Below are 17,949 nucleotides of genomic sequence, written 5' to 3'. Positions count from 1 at the left end.
TTTGATACATTGTACGTTTGAATACCGATCTGAGCATGTGTGACTTTTTTTTTGGTGCATTCTTCGTTTTTTAAAAATCGTTAGGGACTTTAACGATTTTGATTTTTTTACGTTTGCTTGATGCATCTACCCCAAAGGGTGGAAGCTGGGTCACTCCTCCCTTGTCTTCCCGCCTGGGAAAGAGAGAGATCAGCTGTGAGGCATGGGGTCTGATTGTTTTTTTGGCAGCTCTGCGCATGCTCAAAGGAAATCGCATGCAAATGAGCTAGCAGCGACCAGCTGATTTGCATGCGATTTCCTTGATGCATGCCCGTTTCTTACAGATTCGCTAAGGAATCGGTAAGGGAAGAGCTTTAACAAGTTTTTTAGTGCCTCTACCCCAGTTCGTTTATCCAGTCCTTACATGCACATGGTTTTGCTTCTTAAACCCAAAGGTGAATCCTAAGGGTGGTTGAACAGTTAGGTATAAACTGTGTTGTTTGTGACTTTACTTGTTGTTTTGGACTGCTTTGGGTCCTTCCTTCATGCATGGCCTTTTTTTTTACCGATTCGCTAAGGGATCGGTAAGGGAAGGGCTCTTTCCGTGGAATTACTGCATCTGGCTCTGAAACAGCCACCCCCCCCGACCGCTTCACTTCACCTTAAATGACTTCCTTATCGCGCCGCCCCCTTCTCCTATCACCTCCCTTAGCTCCGTTCAGCATGCAACAACGTAAGTGCTTACGTCATAGACCTGGCCTTGCGCCTAAACCGCCTACTCCCCTCCCCCCATTTGGGAGCTATCGCCATCGCCACCTTTGGAAGGGCGAGGCTGGCGAGTCTCTCCGAAAGCTGCAGTGAGCAACAGAGCGAGCGCGAGGCTCTCATTGGCTGCCAAAGGGCGTCACGTGAAGTGCCATGCGCGCGCCCTCGCTCCCGTTCCCAGCCCTAACCCCGCCCCACCGGCTGCGGCGGGTCGGCTGAGGGCGGCTGGAACCGGTTGGGACTGCTCTACAACTGGTACGGGAAGCGGTGGGAAGAGCGCGTCTGCATTGCGGTATGAGACCAAGGGAGAATCCTCACTGCGGGTGATAGGCACGGCTGCGAACTTCATCTACTTGAGTCCTCGGTAAGCTTAACGGCGGCGGGTGCATTTTGGGATGCCGGAAGAGCGCTCGGGGATACGGTGTTTTTTTGCCAGAGCGTTGTGTGTACACAGACGGATGTGCGGTGTTGAAGAAGGTGCCGTTCGCTTTTGTGTGTGGGCAGCGCGAGCCGGTTCCAGGGGAAGCGGGGGAGGCAGAGCGAACGGTACGGTCACAGCTTAACTGTCTGGGGTCAAACAACACATAGTGTAAGGCAGAGTAGGATACCTAGGGAATAAGATGTGGAAATCAGCTGGTGATTGTTATGAAGTTTACAGGAAAGGTGCATGGGAGGTGGTTGCCTTAGTTACATAAGAAAGTGGAAGACAGAGTTGACACGCGGCAGTGTTAGCTGGGATGATGGTTGGCCAGAGGATGATGGTGTATAAATGACTTGGGGCTTGATTACTAACGGTATTTTTTTGTTTTCTTTCGTGGGAGGAGGGTGGGCAATACATCAAAATTAGGTTTGCGCATAGTGTGACAGTAACGAATCCCTCCCTTATTTCTGACTAGAGTATGATCTTGAACTAGTTCACCGATACCACTGTGCTTGCATCAAGCCAAAGAGAGCCTCCTGAAAGAGGATGTGTTTTACTAGACGAAAGTGATATGGTTGCCCTGTTGTTCAGCCTGCCTGAATGTAAACAAATCATTTAAGCCCATGTCAAATCCCTTTTTCTCTTGGTTTCCGGACTTGATACTTCAGTTCTCATGCTTTTTATTTCGTTCATTCTATTAATGTATCTCATTTCCAGAGAGAAAGTGATAGGAAACACAAATTGCCCTTGTCAAGGAAACTAGGGAGGGGAGGTGAGCCTAATGGTTAGAGCAGCAATATGAGTACTAGGGAACTTGGGGTTCAAGACCCACTGATGCTGTGTGGGCAAGCCAATTAACTCTCCATTGCCGCAGAGAAAAGAAAATTATTATACCGGCATATAACTTGCCTTAAACCACTATTGAAAAGTTGTAATACATAGGGAATGGAAGAGTAGCCTAATGGTTAGTGTAGTGGGCTGAGAAGCTGGGGAACTGGGTTCAGTTCTCTCTGCAGCGCTGTGACCCTAGGTAAGCCACTTGACTCTCCAATGCCCCAGGTCCAAAAAGAGATTGTGAGCCCAGTAGGGACAGAGAAAGTACTTGCATAGAATAAGTAAAACCACTGGTTAAACCGTAGAAGGGTGTCCCTTTACTGTTTTACCCACATTCCTAGGAACCCTTTCTTTTTGTTTCTGTTTTCAAAAAGTGGAGTTCTTCTGAAATGTTGCCACCAAAAGTGTTTCTGGCATAACTTGCATCATGGTGTCAGGCTTTGTTTAAATTTTTGGGCTTCTCTTTGGCACTTGGTCTTTATAATATTTTGTTTCAGGTTAGGTGGTTGCTTGAAAGGGCACATCATTGTTTTCATTCATGTCCGCTATGATCCAACGCAAAAAATGTGAAGGATGCTGACAGTGAGACAAGTTAAAATTTGACATAACATATAATATTACAAAATGATATCGTTAATATTTCTTGAAGATATCACTCCCTTAATGATCCTACAATTGAATGCTTAAAAGCCATTTCATGAGTATGCAAGAATTGGAAATGTCGGCTTTCTCAGGGCTATTTCCTTTAATCAAACATAAACTGGTTTAGCTATAACATTTTACTGTCTCATCACTTCTGTTGTGCCCCTTTTCATAGCAGTAATGGTATATTCCAACAAGATTTAGATTACCCTGTATTATTTTAAACCATTGTAATTGTGCTGTTTTCTTTGCTAAGCCCAGCAAAAGGAGGATAATGTGAGAAATGTAGTCAGATATATTTAGTCAAGTAGTAAAGACATTGCCTAATTTTCATAAATCCAAGCAAATTAAATTGGCTGCAGTTATTTTTGTTGGATGCTGTTTTTAAGAATAGACTTTGTATTTCCTGTATTTTAATATAACTTCTCCATTTGAATTGCTGATCTATTTTCATTGTTGCTATGTGATTTTTAAGACAGTGTCTTTTCAAGCTGTTTTAGTTATGCAGTTTAAAATGGAGATTGGCAGAGCTTCAGCTGCTAGGTTTCATACACATGTAATCAAGAGCAGTGCAGCTTAGGGCAGCAACTGCTTTCTTGGAACTGAACAGTAGACCAGGAAGTTGACAGCCTTTTTGAGTTCTGCAGCTGTGTGAGTATAGAATTGTAAGGGGAGGGAAATAAACAGCTCTTATATGTGATATTAGCCTGGGATTCTAAATCCAATGACACACACATAAAACAGCTTGTCTGTGTCTTTTGGTTGCTTATCCTTTTGTAAGAAGGCGAATAACGGTGATGAGTAAAGAGGAATGAGCTTTGTCGTAGTTCATTGTTTGGAAATTGTAGGGTCTGGTTGGAAAATAGATTGTCTTGCCAGAGTTGTAAGGGTGATTTGTTTTGTTTTTTTGTTTTCCAAATTTTCCCAAGTTGATTGGAGTTTTAATATAGCCATCCAATGTGATATATTTTTCTGTGCCTGTTATCTTGTTTGTTTTCACAGGCAACGGTCTAGTAATATTTTCAACAGATCTGCAAACATGACCCCTTCTGAGGTTACCTTTCAAGTACGAGGAACAACGTTACCAGGTAGAATTAGTATATATCAAGAGCTTTAACTTTGTACAATAACTGTATGTTCATATTTGGAATTCTGTCTACTGTGGTAAGACTGTTACATATAATGTATATATATGAGCTCATATTACTGTGGTAAGGGTAGTTAGTTGTAAGTAAACCATTATTACAACTAATGTAGCTGGTTGTATAATCTTGAGTTCTTTTAATTTAAGTTACCCTCGACATTTTTCTTTTGTATCAAGTGATTTTGTTTGTGACATTAGTGGCCCCTTTTACTAAACTGAGCTAGTGACTCCCTGCACAGCAAATGTAACACAACACATTCAGTTCTAATGTGTTTCGTTGCTCTTGCCTATAAATCTCAAGTTGTGGCCCTGGGAAGGTCGTTGCATTAATTTCCATGTAAATGTTTGTTTGCTGGTTAATTTTAAGTTTTTCTAGACCCTGAACATTTAAAGAATTTTCTAGAGGCTTGGAAGTCACCTTTGTTAGTCCCACTCCATCTTAGTCTAGATGTAGAAAATAAGTAACCCATGGTGTGCAAATGGAATCTCTGGTACTGTTAAGAATTTTACCTTTTTTTTACATTTCTAGGGGTTATCATCCTGACCCATTAGTAACTTGTGGCCATTCATTGTATTGCAGAATTCAAATCTGTAAGATTAGGTCGTATGACCCACTTTCCCTTAATTGTCTTTTTTTGTTGTTGTTTTTGTTTTGTGGTTATTGATATGTCTTGCTTTTTTTTTTTTTTGTTACATTGATTCAGTGTATATTCCTATTATAATGTCTTGCAAGCATCTTTCTTTGTCTATTTTGTACTTGAAATTATTTGATGGAAGCATTATAAATTTAAAAAAAAATAATGCAGCACCGTTGGCTTTCAGTATGTTACAAAATCAAATGTAAGATGCTTGTTCTTGCTTACAAAATGCTTTGAGAATAATTTACCTTACCTTTGCTTATTGTGTACCATATATTCCTGGAAGATCACTTATTTATTTATTTATTTATTTATTTCCAACGCTTGATATACCGCAAGGTGTCCACATGGCGACTAAGCGGTTTACAATATAAAATAGCTAGGGTACAGACACAAGAGGGAACAAACAGTTATGCAAAGGTACCAAAATATTCTTGAAACAGATGTGTTTTGATTAAATCCTTAAATTTGGGGTAAGATGTTTCATAACGAATGTGAGATGGTAAGAGAGTTCCAGAAAGGTGAAACTGGTCTCATGAGATGTTGAGAGACAAAAGGAGAGTAGAGAGGGTATTGTAAGTAGATTACCAGAGGCTGACCGAAGTGTTCGAGAAGGAACATAGGGTGTTAAAGAGAGGAAAGATAAGCAGAAACTGAAGGAAGATGAGATTTAAAGGTGAGACAGAAGTTTAAATTTAACATGAGCAGAAACTGGGAGCCAGTGTTCAGAGCGAAGAAGAGGGGTGATGTGATCAAATTGTAGTAATTTGACAGCTGTAGATTGAACAAGTTTGAGACACTTGAGACAAGAGCAAGGGAGACCAGCAAACAAGGAGTTATAGTAATCTATTTGAGAGATGACTAATGAAAGATGGAAACTTCCCTTGTTTGTACTTTACAACAAATAGCGTAATGGACTGATAAGATGGAGAGCAAAACAAGATGAACGGACTATGGAATCAATGTGGCAAGCCCCATGCCCCACCAGCTGAAGACCTCTTCCTCCAGTCTGGTGGCCAGAACTCTCCAAGCTACACTGGTGGCAGCTTGAGGGACACTGGTATTAGCTGAAGAGCTTGGAGATTTCTGGCTACCAGACTGGAGGAGGTGGTTTTCATTTGTCAGGGCTTTGGGATCCCACCAGCCACAGCAAGGGAGGTGGCTATTTTTTTTGGGGGGGGGGGGGCGCCTGGGCTAACTTTAGGCATAGTTTATAGAAGCATGCTAACCGCGTGGTTTTACAGTTCCAATTCTTAAGGCACCATATATAGAATCTCCCTAAAAAATAGCTTATTTCCCCTTTTATTTCCTTTACCCTCTCTCAGTGTTCAGATACTTTGCCTATCTGAACTATGTACCATGTGTGCCTTAAACGGCTATTCATTTGGGTGGGACGCCAATATTCTGCCAGTCAGCATAAATGCTTACAAACATTTGCTGCTTCTGTTTTTACCTTAGAGGAGATTTGACTAGAGCCCAGTCAAACCTGAATGTTAACACTAAGCTGAGGTGTAGTAAGTTCTTCCAGAGTGACCAGATCCTCTTGGTATTAAATTGTATTTGCATTGTACTGTAGTAGTCCTTGCTTGCTTTTTCCCTGGGAAAAATTTATTTCGTTTTAAAGCAGCACTGCCAGAGCTTTTTTTCTTGTAATATTGCTGAGAAGACGTGTACAGGTTTTTTTTTTTATAAAGGTTTTCCTGTTTACCTGCTACTGTACCTTTGACCCTAGATACTTGGCTCTCCCCCATATGTGCTGATCAAGACTAAACATATAGCACAAAAGGTCTGGAAATGCCCACCCATATTCCAATTCTCAAATTACTATGGTCTTTTTGAGGAATATTTCTTCTGTTGTGATTTAGCTATTGTAGCCTGGGTATGGTTGTTATCTGCAGATTAATGAAATGCAAAGACCATGAGGGTCAGGGATAAGATCTACTGTACATAGAAATATTTATGATCACATTTGTATATTCTCAGTTCAGATTTGGTTTCATATTAGCATATTTATTTATTTATTGCATTTGTATCCCACATTTTCCCACCTATTTGCAGGCTCAATGTGAAAGTCAGGAATTTGTTTACTTTCCAGAATCAGCTACAGTTTACACATGGAGAGAAAGTTTTTTGAACGTAAGCTTCCATTGCGTCCCCAGATCAATCCAGAGACTTGTGGTTGTGTCCCTCAACCAGCAGATGGAGATAGAGAACTCCGAGTTTGAGCTGGCTGCACAGGACTACATATAGCAATCTCAGTATTCTCTCTATCTAGCAGGTGGAGGGACATACCTGTGCAGCTCCAGATTGATCTGACTCCTATCCCGTTCCCTCAGGGGGTGTTGAGTCTTCTCTTGGGGTTGAGGTGCCACTTAGTGTGGTTTGGGACACCTGGTGGGGCCAGGTCTTTCCCCTCCTCCCCCGGCCAGCCTCACTAGCCAGTCCCTTTGGGGCGTGTGGTGGACAGTCGGAGTGTTCCTGTTTCAGCTCTCTCCTGCCTTTCTCCAGGTTGTAGAGCCAGGAATTATGACCAGCTCTGGATTCTTTCCAGCAATGATTCTCTCGACCTCAAATGAACTGTCAAAGCAGTAGTCATGTTGGTGTATGCTAGACAGCTGATAAAGCAGAAGTACTTCCTAGATATGTTTCTTTAAGAAACATAGAAACAGCGGCAGATATAGGACCATATCAAATACTAATCTCTAGTATCTCATTCTTTCCCTTAGAGATCCTCTGTAGTTGCCCCATGTTTTCTTGAATTCAGATAGTCCTAGTCTTAGCCTCCACAGCTTCCCATGGGAAGCCATTCCATACCTCGCCACCCTTCCTGTAAAGCATTATTTCCTTAAATTACTCCTGTGTTTGTCCCCTTTCACCTTCATTTTATGCTTCCTCATTCCAGATCTCCCTATCAGTTGAAAGAGGCCTGCCTACTGTGCAATTATGCCATGGAGGTATCAACATCCGGAGTGGGCAATGCTTAAAACTTTTAGTCAAGCGATTAATTGTGTTTAATCACAACATACATTTTGGGCAATAGAAATTTGTTTCAAACAAAATGTAATACTAAACTGAAAATCAATACTTTAATGGTGCTTTAAACTTGAGTACTTTCAAAACTGTCATGATGCCTTTTAAAATTCTATTCACGTTTCAACCCAAAATTCAATTCACTTTTTAACCAGTTATTCAAACAAGAGTTCATTAGTATTTTCTGGAGTAAGGAATGTCCTGCATTTGTCTATGTGACCAGACATAGAAAAAAAAATGTTCACAGGGCACAGTTGTCTCTGGTGTTGCAAGATATTTTCTTGCTAAAGTTGACAAGGCTGAAAAGTTGAATGTCTGAGATTTTCCACCAGTTCAAAATGTTACCTTCTGCTGAAAAACTTGTTCCGAGTTGTAGCATGAAATTTCAGCATCTGCACTGTCTTAATGTCCTACATCTTCATCTCCTGAATCCGGCAGCAATTTGAACAGATATCTTTTCTTTAGGGGTGGTCCTTTCACTTCTTTTTTTACAGTTTTGACCAGAGTTATTGATGACAGTAACTACTTTACAGAATTCCATGTGGCTTCTCAATCATCATGGTTTAGAACAGTCAATTTTTAAAATCCTGAATCCAAGGCAGATGCAGTATTTAGCTAATCCAAGTTCAGCTTTCCTGAATCCATATCTGCACAAAAAGCTTCTTTAAGTTTTATACTATATATTGGATAATCATAAGTACATAAGTATTGCCATACTGGGAAAGACCAAAGGTCCATCAAGCCCAGCATCCTCTTTCCAACAGTGGCCAATCCAGGTCACAAATACCTGTCAAGATCCCAAAAAAGTACAAAACATTTTATACTGCTTATCCCAGAAATAATAGATTTTCCCCAAGTCCATTTAATAATGGTCTATGAACTTTTCCTTTAGGAAGCCGTCCAAACATTTTTAAAATCCGCTAAGCTAACTTTACCACATTCTCTGGCAACGAATTCTAGAGTTTAATTACACGTTGAGTGAAGAAAGATTTTCTCAGATTCGTTTTAAATTTACTTCATTGCATGCCCCCTAGTCCTAGTATTTTTGGAAAGCGTGAACAGACGCTTCACATCTACCCGTTCAACTCCACTCTATTTTATAGACCTCTATCATATCTCCTCTCAGCCACCTTTTCTCCAAGCCGAAGAGCCATAGCCACTTTAGCCTTTCCTCATAGGGAAGTCGTCCCATCCCCTTTATCATTCTCTGTACCTTTTCTAATTCCACTATATCTTTTTTGAGATGCGGCGACCAGAATTGAACACAATATTCGAGGTGCGGTCGCAACATGGAGCGATACAAAGGCATTATAACATCCTCGTTTTTGTTTTCCATTCCTTTCCTAATAATTCCTAACATTCTATTTGCTTTCTTAGCCGCAGCAGCACACTGAGCAGGTTTCAACGTATCATCAACGATAACACCTAGATCCCTTTCCTGGTCCGTGACTCCTAACATGGAACCTTGCATGATGTAGCTATAATTCTGGTTCCTCTTTCCTACATGCATCACTTTGCACTTGCTCACATTAAACGTCATCTGCCATTTAGATGCCCAGTCTCCCAGTTTCGTACGGTCCTCTTGTAATTTTTCACAATCCTCCCGCGATCTAACGACTTTGAATAACTTTGTGTCATCAGCAAATTTTATTTACCTCACTAGTTACTCCCATATCTAGGTCATTTATAAATTTGTTAAAAAGCAGCGGTCCCAGCACAGACTCCTGGGGAACCCCACCAGCTACCCTTCTCCATTGAGAATACTGTCCATTTAATCAGTTTTCTATCTTTTAACTAGTTTTTAATCCACAGTAGAACACTACCTCCTATCCCATGACTCTCCGATTTCCTCTGGAGTCTTTGTCAAACACCTTCTGAAGATCCAGATACTCAATATTAAGCGGCTCCCCTTTATTCACATGTTTGTTCACCCCTGCAAAGAAATGTAGTAGATTGGTGAGGCAAGATTTCTCTTCACTAAATCCATGTTGACTTTCTCTCATTAATCCATGCTTTTGAATATGCTCTGTAATTTTGTTCTTAATAATAGTCTCTACCATTTTGTCCGGCACCGATGTCAGACTCACCGGTCTATAATTTCCCGGATCTCATCTGGAACCTTTTTTAAAAATCGGCGTTACATTGGCCACCCTCCAATCTTCCGGTACTGGGCTCGATTTTAACGATAAATGACATATTACAAACAATAGCTCCGCAAGCTCATTTTCAGTTCTATCAGTACTCTGGGATGAATACCATCCGGTCCAGGAGATTTGCTACTCTTCAGTTTGTAGAACTGCCTGTTACATCCTCCAGATTTACAGAGAATTCATTAAGTTTTTCCGATTCGTCAGCTTCGAATACCATTTCCAGCACCGGTATCCCACCAAAATCTTCCTCGGTGAAGACCGAAGCAAAGAAATCTTTTAATCTCTTCGCTACGGCTTTGTCTTCCCTGATCGCCCCTTTTACACCTCGGTCATCTAGCGGTCCAACCGATTCTTTTGCCGGCTTCCTGCTTTTAATATACCTAAAAATATTTTACTATGTGTTTTTGCCTCCAACGCAATCTTCTTTTTCAAAGTCCCTCTTAGCCTTCCTTGTCAGTGCTTTGCATTTGACTTGACTTTCCTTATGCTGTTTCTTATTATTTTCAGTAAGTGCTTCTTCCATTTTCTGAAGGATTTTCTTTTAGCTCTAATAACTTCCTTCACCTCACTTTTTAACCATGAAAATGGCGTCGGAGCGAGAGGTTGTGTCCCGAGTCCTTCCGAGAATCTGAACCCAAAAGGTATACAATTTTACGCTCTTTACGCCCATCCTGTGAGCTGTACCTGAGGAGGATCGTAGGCTGCGATGTCGGCGGCCTGAAGAAATTGCCAGACGTAGTCAGGTTTGGAGAGCGGGGAAGATTAGTTGAGCGGGCCCATACCTACACGTGGCAGACTCATTGGTTCGAAGGCAGGAGAGACAGATCAGGGAGAAAGACGGGAAGCAGCAACCGTGGTGGACTGGCGAAGAGGCTGGGGCCGCAACAAGACCAGGAGAAGTGGTGGACAATGGCCTTTGAGGGTCACTGCGCGGTGGCTGATAACCTTTGGAGGGGTGGGCCTGATTTAATAGCCCGCCCGAAACAGTTCAAGAGGTGAGAGGAATAGCGGAGGGAAGGGAAGACAAGCGAGGACCATTACACATGCTGCATGCGTGACCGTGATTTTGAAAGATTGGATAGAGAGGGGAAGACGCATGAGGCTTGCGGATTAGTAGTGGTGAAGTGACGGAGATCGGCCATTTTATCCGCCTGACATCCCTGCAGCTGAGCCACTGATCATCTCTAGAAGCCGTCCGCTGTTCCTCCTGATTCAGGCACTCGATCTTCCCCTGCCTTTTTTGTCCATTGTGACTGGGCAAAAGACTACTACTACTATTTAATATTTCTATAGCGCTACAAAGCATACGCAGTGCTATACACCATACACAAAAGGAGACAGTCCCTGCTAAAGGAGCTTACAATCTAGATAAGACAGGTAAACAGACAGAACAATTAAGGTAAGGGAAAATAGGGGAGGATAAAGGACAGGGTAAGTGAGTAGAGGTTAGGCATCAAAAGCAGTAGTAAAGAGGTGGGCTTTAAGTTTGGACTTGAAAACAGCCAAAGACGGGGCTAGACGCACAAGCTCTGGAAGTCTATTCCAGGCTTGAGGTGCAAGACAAAAGGAACGGAGTCTAGAATTAGCAGTAGAGGAGAAGGGGACGGATAAGAGAGATTTATCTACAGAACGGAGTACTCGGGGGGGGGGGGGGGGGAGGCGTAGGGAAAGACAAGAGTGGAGAGGTACTGGGGAGAAGCAAAAACAAAAAACAGGTTCCTCCCAAAGCTGCTGTATCTTTTGTTCCCCTGAAGACGCCGCTCTGCTGACGAAACATGGCCCATGTAGGGAACTTGGGAAACTGTTTTTTGGTTTTGTTTTGTGATTGATTGGAAACAAGTTGCACTGACCAGGAAGTGTTACCGGATGTTTCATACACGTCAAGCAACTGGACCAAATTTACTGCTCAAGCTAAGTAACAGCATAACATTGCATATAATTTTGCATTCTGAAGAAAGATGTTGAACAGCCCTTTATTAGGAGGAGGCAGGGCGTGCTATGATGTCTATGAAGGTGTTACTACATCTCAATTCCTGAGTCATTGTATATACACCAAAAAAACTGAGCACATAACATTTATATAAATCATTTATATTTTGTAAATATTTTGGTTTTGATTTTATTGAATCTAATATAGTTTCTGGTTTATATATATAGTTAAAATTTAATGCCAAGAAGTGTAGAGTGATACACTTGGGGTGCAGAAACCCGAAAGAGAGAGACTGGCTAGGAGGGGAGAGATTAGTAAGCTCGACTCGGGAGAGAGACCTTAGGGTGTTGGTATCCGAGGATCTGAAGATGAAGAAACAATGTGACAAGGCGATGGCCATGGTCAGAAGGATGCTATGCTTCATAGAAAGGGGTATAACTAGCAGAAGAAAGGAGGTGTTGATGCCCCTCTACAAGTCACTGGTGAGGCCCCACATGGAGTATTGTGTTCAGTTTTGGAAGTCATATCTAGCTAAGGATGTAAAAAGACTGGAAGCGGTGCAAAGAAAAGCTACGAAAATGGTATGGGATTTATGTTGTAAACCGTACAAGGAGAGACATGTATACTTTGGAGGAAAGGAGAAACTGGTGACATGATGCAGACGTTCAAATATTTGAAAGTTATTAATCCGCAAACAAACCTTTTTTGGAGACGGGAAGGTGGTAGAACTAGAGGACATGAGTTGAGGTTGGCAGGGGGGCAGACTCAGGAGTAATGTCAGGAAGTATTTTTTCACAGAGAGAGTGGTGGATACGTGGAATGCCCTCCCGCGGGAGGTGGTGGAGATGAAAACGGTAATAGAATACAAACATGCGTGGAATAAACAGAAAGGAATCCTGTTTAGATGGAATGGATTCACAGAATCTTAGCGGAGATTGAGTGGCGACGCTGATAATTGGGGAGCGAAACCGGTGCTGGGCGGACATCTACATTCTATTCCCTGATCATGACTGAATAGATAGGGATGGGCTTGAGTGTAAATTTTAAGTGGCTTCAATGTTAGCTTCAGAATTTTTAGTACAAGAAGAGTGCTGGGCAAACTTATACTTTCTGTGCCCTGAGAATGGCAAGGACAAATCAAATTCGGGTATATATATAAAGTATCACATATCAAGTAAAATGAGTTTATCTTTTTGGTTAAACTGGATGGACCTACAAGTCTTTATCTGCCGTCACTTACTATGTTACTATATCCAAGCAGTTCTGTTGCTGTTTTGCATGGTGCAGTGCCCTTGAGACTTTTTTGATCTTCTCCTATTCAGCTGCTGATGAGATGCTTTATTCGGACAATACCTCAATGACTGCATCCTTGTTTTTTAAGTGGCTGAAGCATTTCATAGGTGATATTCCAATGTATAGGCACATCTTGTATCAGACTTTCCCAGACCTTTCAATTTCTGATGTTAAACTCTTTGTTAGCTGGACTGATTGAAATGCCCAGTTACTTTAATGCATTTTGCAAGACAAACTTTCAAGTTGGTAGCTTTAATTGCGGCATTTACAGAAAGCTGAAGTGAATGTGTGCCATACACGGAATAAGCTGGTATGGCAACAGTTGCAGCCTTGATCATGTTTCAGGCATTGTCTGTTTCAAGTGATGATATTTTTGTTGCGCAGATTCCAGTAATCTGTCACCGAGATAATGTGGTGTTAAACACATCCACATGGATGTTGTCTACAGACTTCCGACACAGTCGGAGCAGCTTGATAAAGATCTGGTTGTAGATGTCCAAAAGCTGAGGAAGAAAAGGGAAGTGCTGATGGGATGGAAGGACATATGAGAAGTGGAAAGACAGTGGACTAGGCTGAAAGGAGCCTCTCTGAACAGACCACCCGAACCCTCGTCCACTCACTCGTTACCTCTCGTCTTGACTATTGCAACCTTCTCCTTGCTGGTCTCCCGCTTAGCCACCTATCCCCCCTTCAATCTGTCCAAAATTCCGCTGCACGTTTTATCTACCGCGTGAACCGATACTCTCATATCACCCCTCTCCTCAAGTCGCTTCACTGGCTCCCCGATTCACTACCGTATTCAGTTCAAGCTTCTCCTAATGACCTTCAAATGCACTCAATCTGCAGCCCCCCATTACCTCTCTACCCTCCTCTCCCCCTATGTCCCCACCCGTAACCTCCGCTCTCAGGACAAATCACTCCTATCTGTACCCTTCTCCACCACCTCTAACTCCAGACTCCGTCCCTTCTGCCTCGCATCACCTTATGCCTGGAACAGACTCCCCGAGCCCATACGCCATGCGCCCTCCCTGCCCATCTTTAAGTCCTTACTCAAAACCCATCTCTTCTCCCTTGCTTTTGGCGCCTAACCACCTTCCCCATTCATGAGACACTGACTACACTGACTACATAGTTGTTACCTTTAGATTGTAAGCTCTCTTGAGCAGGGACTGTCCTTCCCCATGTTTTAACTTGTACAGCGCTGCGTAACCCTAGTAGCGCTATAGAAATGCTAAGTAGTAGTAGTAGGCTGAAAGGAGCTATAAAATGTCTACTAATCTTTACATGCGGAGAGTAAATGAAAGCAAGAAAAAAAAGAAACCACTGTGGTTCAGAAAATAAAGGCAAAAGAGTTGACATTCATAAAATACAGAAAAACTCAAGAAGAGGAACACAAAAGAATACAAGGTTAAACTGAAAGAATCCAAGAGAGAGACATCTGGCAAAAGCACGGGTGGAGGAATAAATGGCTAGAAATGTAAAGAGGAGAGTCGAGAATTTTTCAGGTATATTAGTGAAAGGAGGAAGGTTAAAAATGGAATTGTGAGCCTGAAAGATGCTGTGGAGAGCGATGAGGAAAAAGCAGATGTGCTAAGCAAATACTTCTGTTTTGTGTTCATGGAAGAAAATCCTGGAGAAGGACCACAATCAGCTGGCAAAGATACATATGAGAATGGAGTGGAGATATCACTGTTCATGGAAGAAAGTGTTTATGAACAACTTGAAAAATTTAAGGTGGAGAAAGCCATGGGACTGGACAGGATCCATCCCAGAATATTGAGGAACTTAGAGAGGTTCTGTTCAGTCCTCTTAAAGACTTGTTTAATGAATCCTTGGAGACAGGAGAGGTTCCATGGGATTGGGTTGGAGAAGAGCAGATGTGGTCTCTCTTCACAAAAATGGGAACAGAGAAGCAGTGGGAAACTACAGATTGGTAAGCCTCGCTTCAATTATTGGAAAAGTATTGGAAGTGTTTTTGAAGGAAAGGATAGTGAATTTCCTGGAATCCAATGGGTTACAAGATCTGAGTCAACATGGTTTTACCAAAGGTAAATCATGCCAAAAGAATTTGATTTGAATTCTTTGACTGGGCTCCCAGAGAATTGGATCAAAGATGTGCGCTAGATGTAATCTACTTGGATTTCAACAAAGCCTTTAACATGATTCCTCATAGGAGCTCTTGAATAAACTTGAAAGATTGAAGTAAGACTCAAAGTGGTGAACTGGATTAGAAACTGGTTGACAAACTGCTAGAGGGTAGTGGTCACTCAGAGGAAGTAAAGGTGAGAGGAAGTAAAGGTGAGTAGCGGAGTGCTTCAAGGATCGGTTCTGTGGCTGATTCTGTTCAATATATTTGTGAGAGACCATCTGAAGGGTTAAAAGGTAAGGTTTGCCTTTTTGCGGATGATACCAAAATTTGTAACAAAGTGGGCACCCTGGAGAGAGTGGAAAACATGAAAAAGAATCTGCAGAAGTAGAAGAATGGTTCAATCTAAATTTAATGTAAAGAAGTGCAGAATTATGCATTTGGGGTTTAGAAATCCAGGAGAGCCTTATGTCCTAGGAGGCGAGAGGCTGATATGCACAGACAGGGAGATAGACTTTGGGGTGATTGGTGGCTGAGGATCTTAAAGTAACAAAACAATGTGACAGAGCGGTGGCTGTAGCCAGAAGGATGCTAGGCTGCTTTGAGAGAGGCATACCCAGCAGAAGAAAGGCGGTGTTGATGCCCCTGTACAAGTCGTTGATGAAGCCCCACCTAGAGTATTGTGTTCAGTTTTGGAGACCATGATCAAGTATTTTACTTCACATTCATTGTTGATTTTAATCATGAATTGATAATGAGTGTGACAGTTGGGCAAACTGAACGGATCATTCAGATCTTTATCTGCCATCACTTACTATGTTACATTTTCCGATGCACAAATGACTGAAGAGTTCAGTTCTGATCAATAAAGTAAGACTAAACTCCCAAGTATCTGTCATTGGCCATGGAAGTCCAGCAATCTACAGTAATAGCTACATAAATAGCATCTGCTAAATTGTTTTACTCTCGGCTTTCATTTTTTGAAGATACCTGATGTTTTTCTTGAAATTGTTCTTAATGGCTATTCATAGGTATCATCCAACGTTGCTACCCTCAGTTTGTCACGCAGTCCCGTAGAGTGACAATATTGTACGGCCTATAATCCTTTGCAATCCAGTAGGCTATAGCATCCATAATCCATGTTTTGAGCTTTGCTGATTGGCTGCATCTTGTTAATAAAAGCAGATATTGTTGGCTGTGAAGAGGATGATGACAAAGCGATTGCACTAGTACTTGATAATATAAGAGCGAATGCATGCTTTGACTTTAGATGATATTGAAGTGTCATGAGGCTGCAATGATTAAATTCTTTCTTACAGTATGTATTTACAGTCATTGCTTCGTTCTTCAACAGAAATAGTCCATCAAATAAAAACTTTGCCAACTGCATCTATAGTTAAAATCAAAATCTCAGTCTTAGACCAAGCATTTTTCTCTTCCTTTCCTTCTCTTCCTTTCCTACTGGCTCTCTGTTGAACACAGTCAACTCTCACCCTCTCTTGCATCCCCAGATCCAGCATTGCTCCCCCTCCATCGCACCTTCTTTCTTTCCCATTGAATAGGATGAACAACAGGACACAATATCAGTGTATTGAGTTCCTATTTTTCCTGGGTTGGGACGGGCTACAATGCAGCACATAAGACATGAGCTCAATTTGATCTCTGGTGTCTGAGTGTCAAGGCAACTGCACAACTCCTCCAATTCTAGCTGCTTTTTGGAAACAGATGGCAGACGTTTATATGGGAGAGATTTTTATTTTTGTTACATTTGTACCCCGCGCTTTCCCAATCATGGCAGGCTCAATGCGGCTTACATGGGGCAGTGGAGGGTTAAGTGACTTGCCCAGAGTCACAAGGAGCTGCCTGTTCCTGAAGTGGGAATCGAACTCAGTTCCCCAGGACCAAAGTCCACCACCCTAACCACTAGGCCACTCCTCCACTCCTACATACATACATACACACTATAGAATTTCATCAAGTTTGCCTTGGACTTAATTCTGCCACAGTTTTTTTTTTTCTCCACCACCTCCCTTGGGAGGGCATTCCAGGCATCAGCCACCCTCTCCATGAAAACTAATTCTCTGACAACAACTAAGTCTTCTACCCCGCAACCTCAGTTCATGACATCTAGTTTTACTATTTTCTCTTCTCTGGAAAATATTGTTTCTATATTAATACCTTCAAGTATTTAAAGAAATAAGAAGTAACTGAACAAGTTTTTGTTTCTTTGCTGGCATGAACACCAAAAGAATGTTCTGCCTGGTGTTGCCACACTGAAGACTGCTGAGTATAGATAATTGACTTCTGCACTTCTCATATTTTCTTTATTTCCATATCCCCCCCCCCCCCCATTTGATTTTAAATCTCTCAAATTGTATTGGATCGCTATATTTGAGAACCTAAGCATTTTCTTAAGTAATATTTGTGTTTTTTTTTATAATGGATTTCCTGTTGCTAGAAGTAGAGGAGTGTGGTAGCCGTGTTAGTCCACTCTTAAGGTTATCAATAGAAATCAAACAAAATAAAACATGGAAAAGAAAATAAGATGATACCTTTTTTATTGGACATAACTTAATACATTTCTTGATTAGCTTTCGAAGGTTGCCCTTCATGAGGAAGAAGGGCAACCTTCGAAAGCTAATCAAGAAATGTATTAAGTTATGTCCAATAAAAAAGGTATCATCTTATTTTCTTTTCCATGTTTTATTTTGTTTGATTTCTATTGATAACCTGTTGCTAGAATTAATTGTATGTAATAGTTTATATCCAAGAATTAAAAAGTAACTAGTAACTTTAATATTATTTTTACAAAGTCCTGGCATCAATTCTGTTATCTACAGAGAACTACAAACTTGTATGTGAATTGAGGTAAAAGCCAGGACTTGGTTAATCTGTAACTTTTGACATTGAGTCAGGTGGTGACCCCTGATGCAGTTTAGTAACAACACAAAGCAATAGCAAAATTAATCTTTTTTTTAATTTCTAAAAGTACATTTGGTTAAAAATACTTGATTGTGCTTTTGCATATGTAGAAAGG

General features: G+C 41.5%; 1 protein-coding gene across 3 annotated transcripts in view; it reads left to right on the top strand.

Annotated features, from left to right (window-relative positions):
- Positions 1-888: 888 nt before the first annotated feature.
- Positions 889-17,949, top strand: part of GPCPD1 (glycerophosphocholine phosphodiesterase 1) — a 158,554-nt gene continuing 141,493 nt past the window's right edge. For 2 of the 3 annotated variants that reach the window (XM_030196300.1, XM_030196298.1), the window contains exons 1-2: positions 889-1,108; positions 3,644-3,729. In XM_030196300.1, the coding sequence (XP_030052160.1) occupies positions 3,681-3,729 (49 nt within the window). In that variant the 5' untranslated portion in view covers positions 889-1,108; positions 3,644-3,680. Of the gene's footprint in view, positions 1,109-3,397; positions 3,525-3,643; positions 3,730-17,949 lie in introns of those variants that run through there. The other variant, XM_030196299.1, reaches the window with a different exon arrangement.

This window comes from Microcaecilia unicolor, chromosome 3, assembly GCF_901765095.1.
Source record: "Microcaecilia unicolor chromosome 3, aMicUni1.1, whole genome shotgun sequence".
Classification (NCBI taxonomy): domain Eukaryota; kingdom Metazoa; phylum Chordata; class Amphibia; order Gymnophiona; family Siphonopidae; genus Microcaecilia; species Microcaecilia unicolor.
Note: the sequence above shows the minus strand (reverse complement) of the source record. Positions and strands in the feature narration are given on the sequence as shown.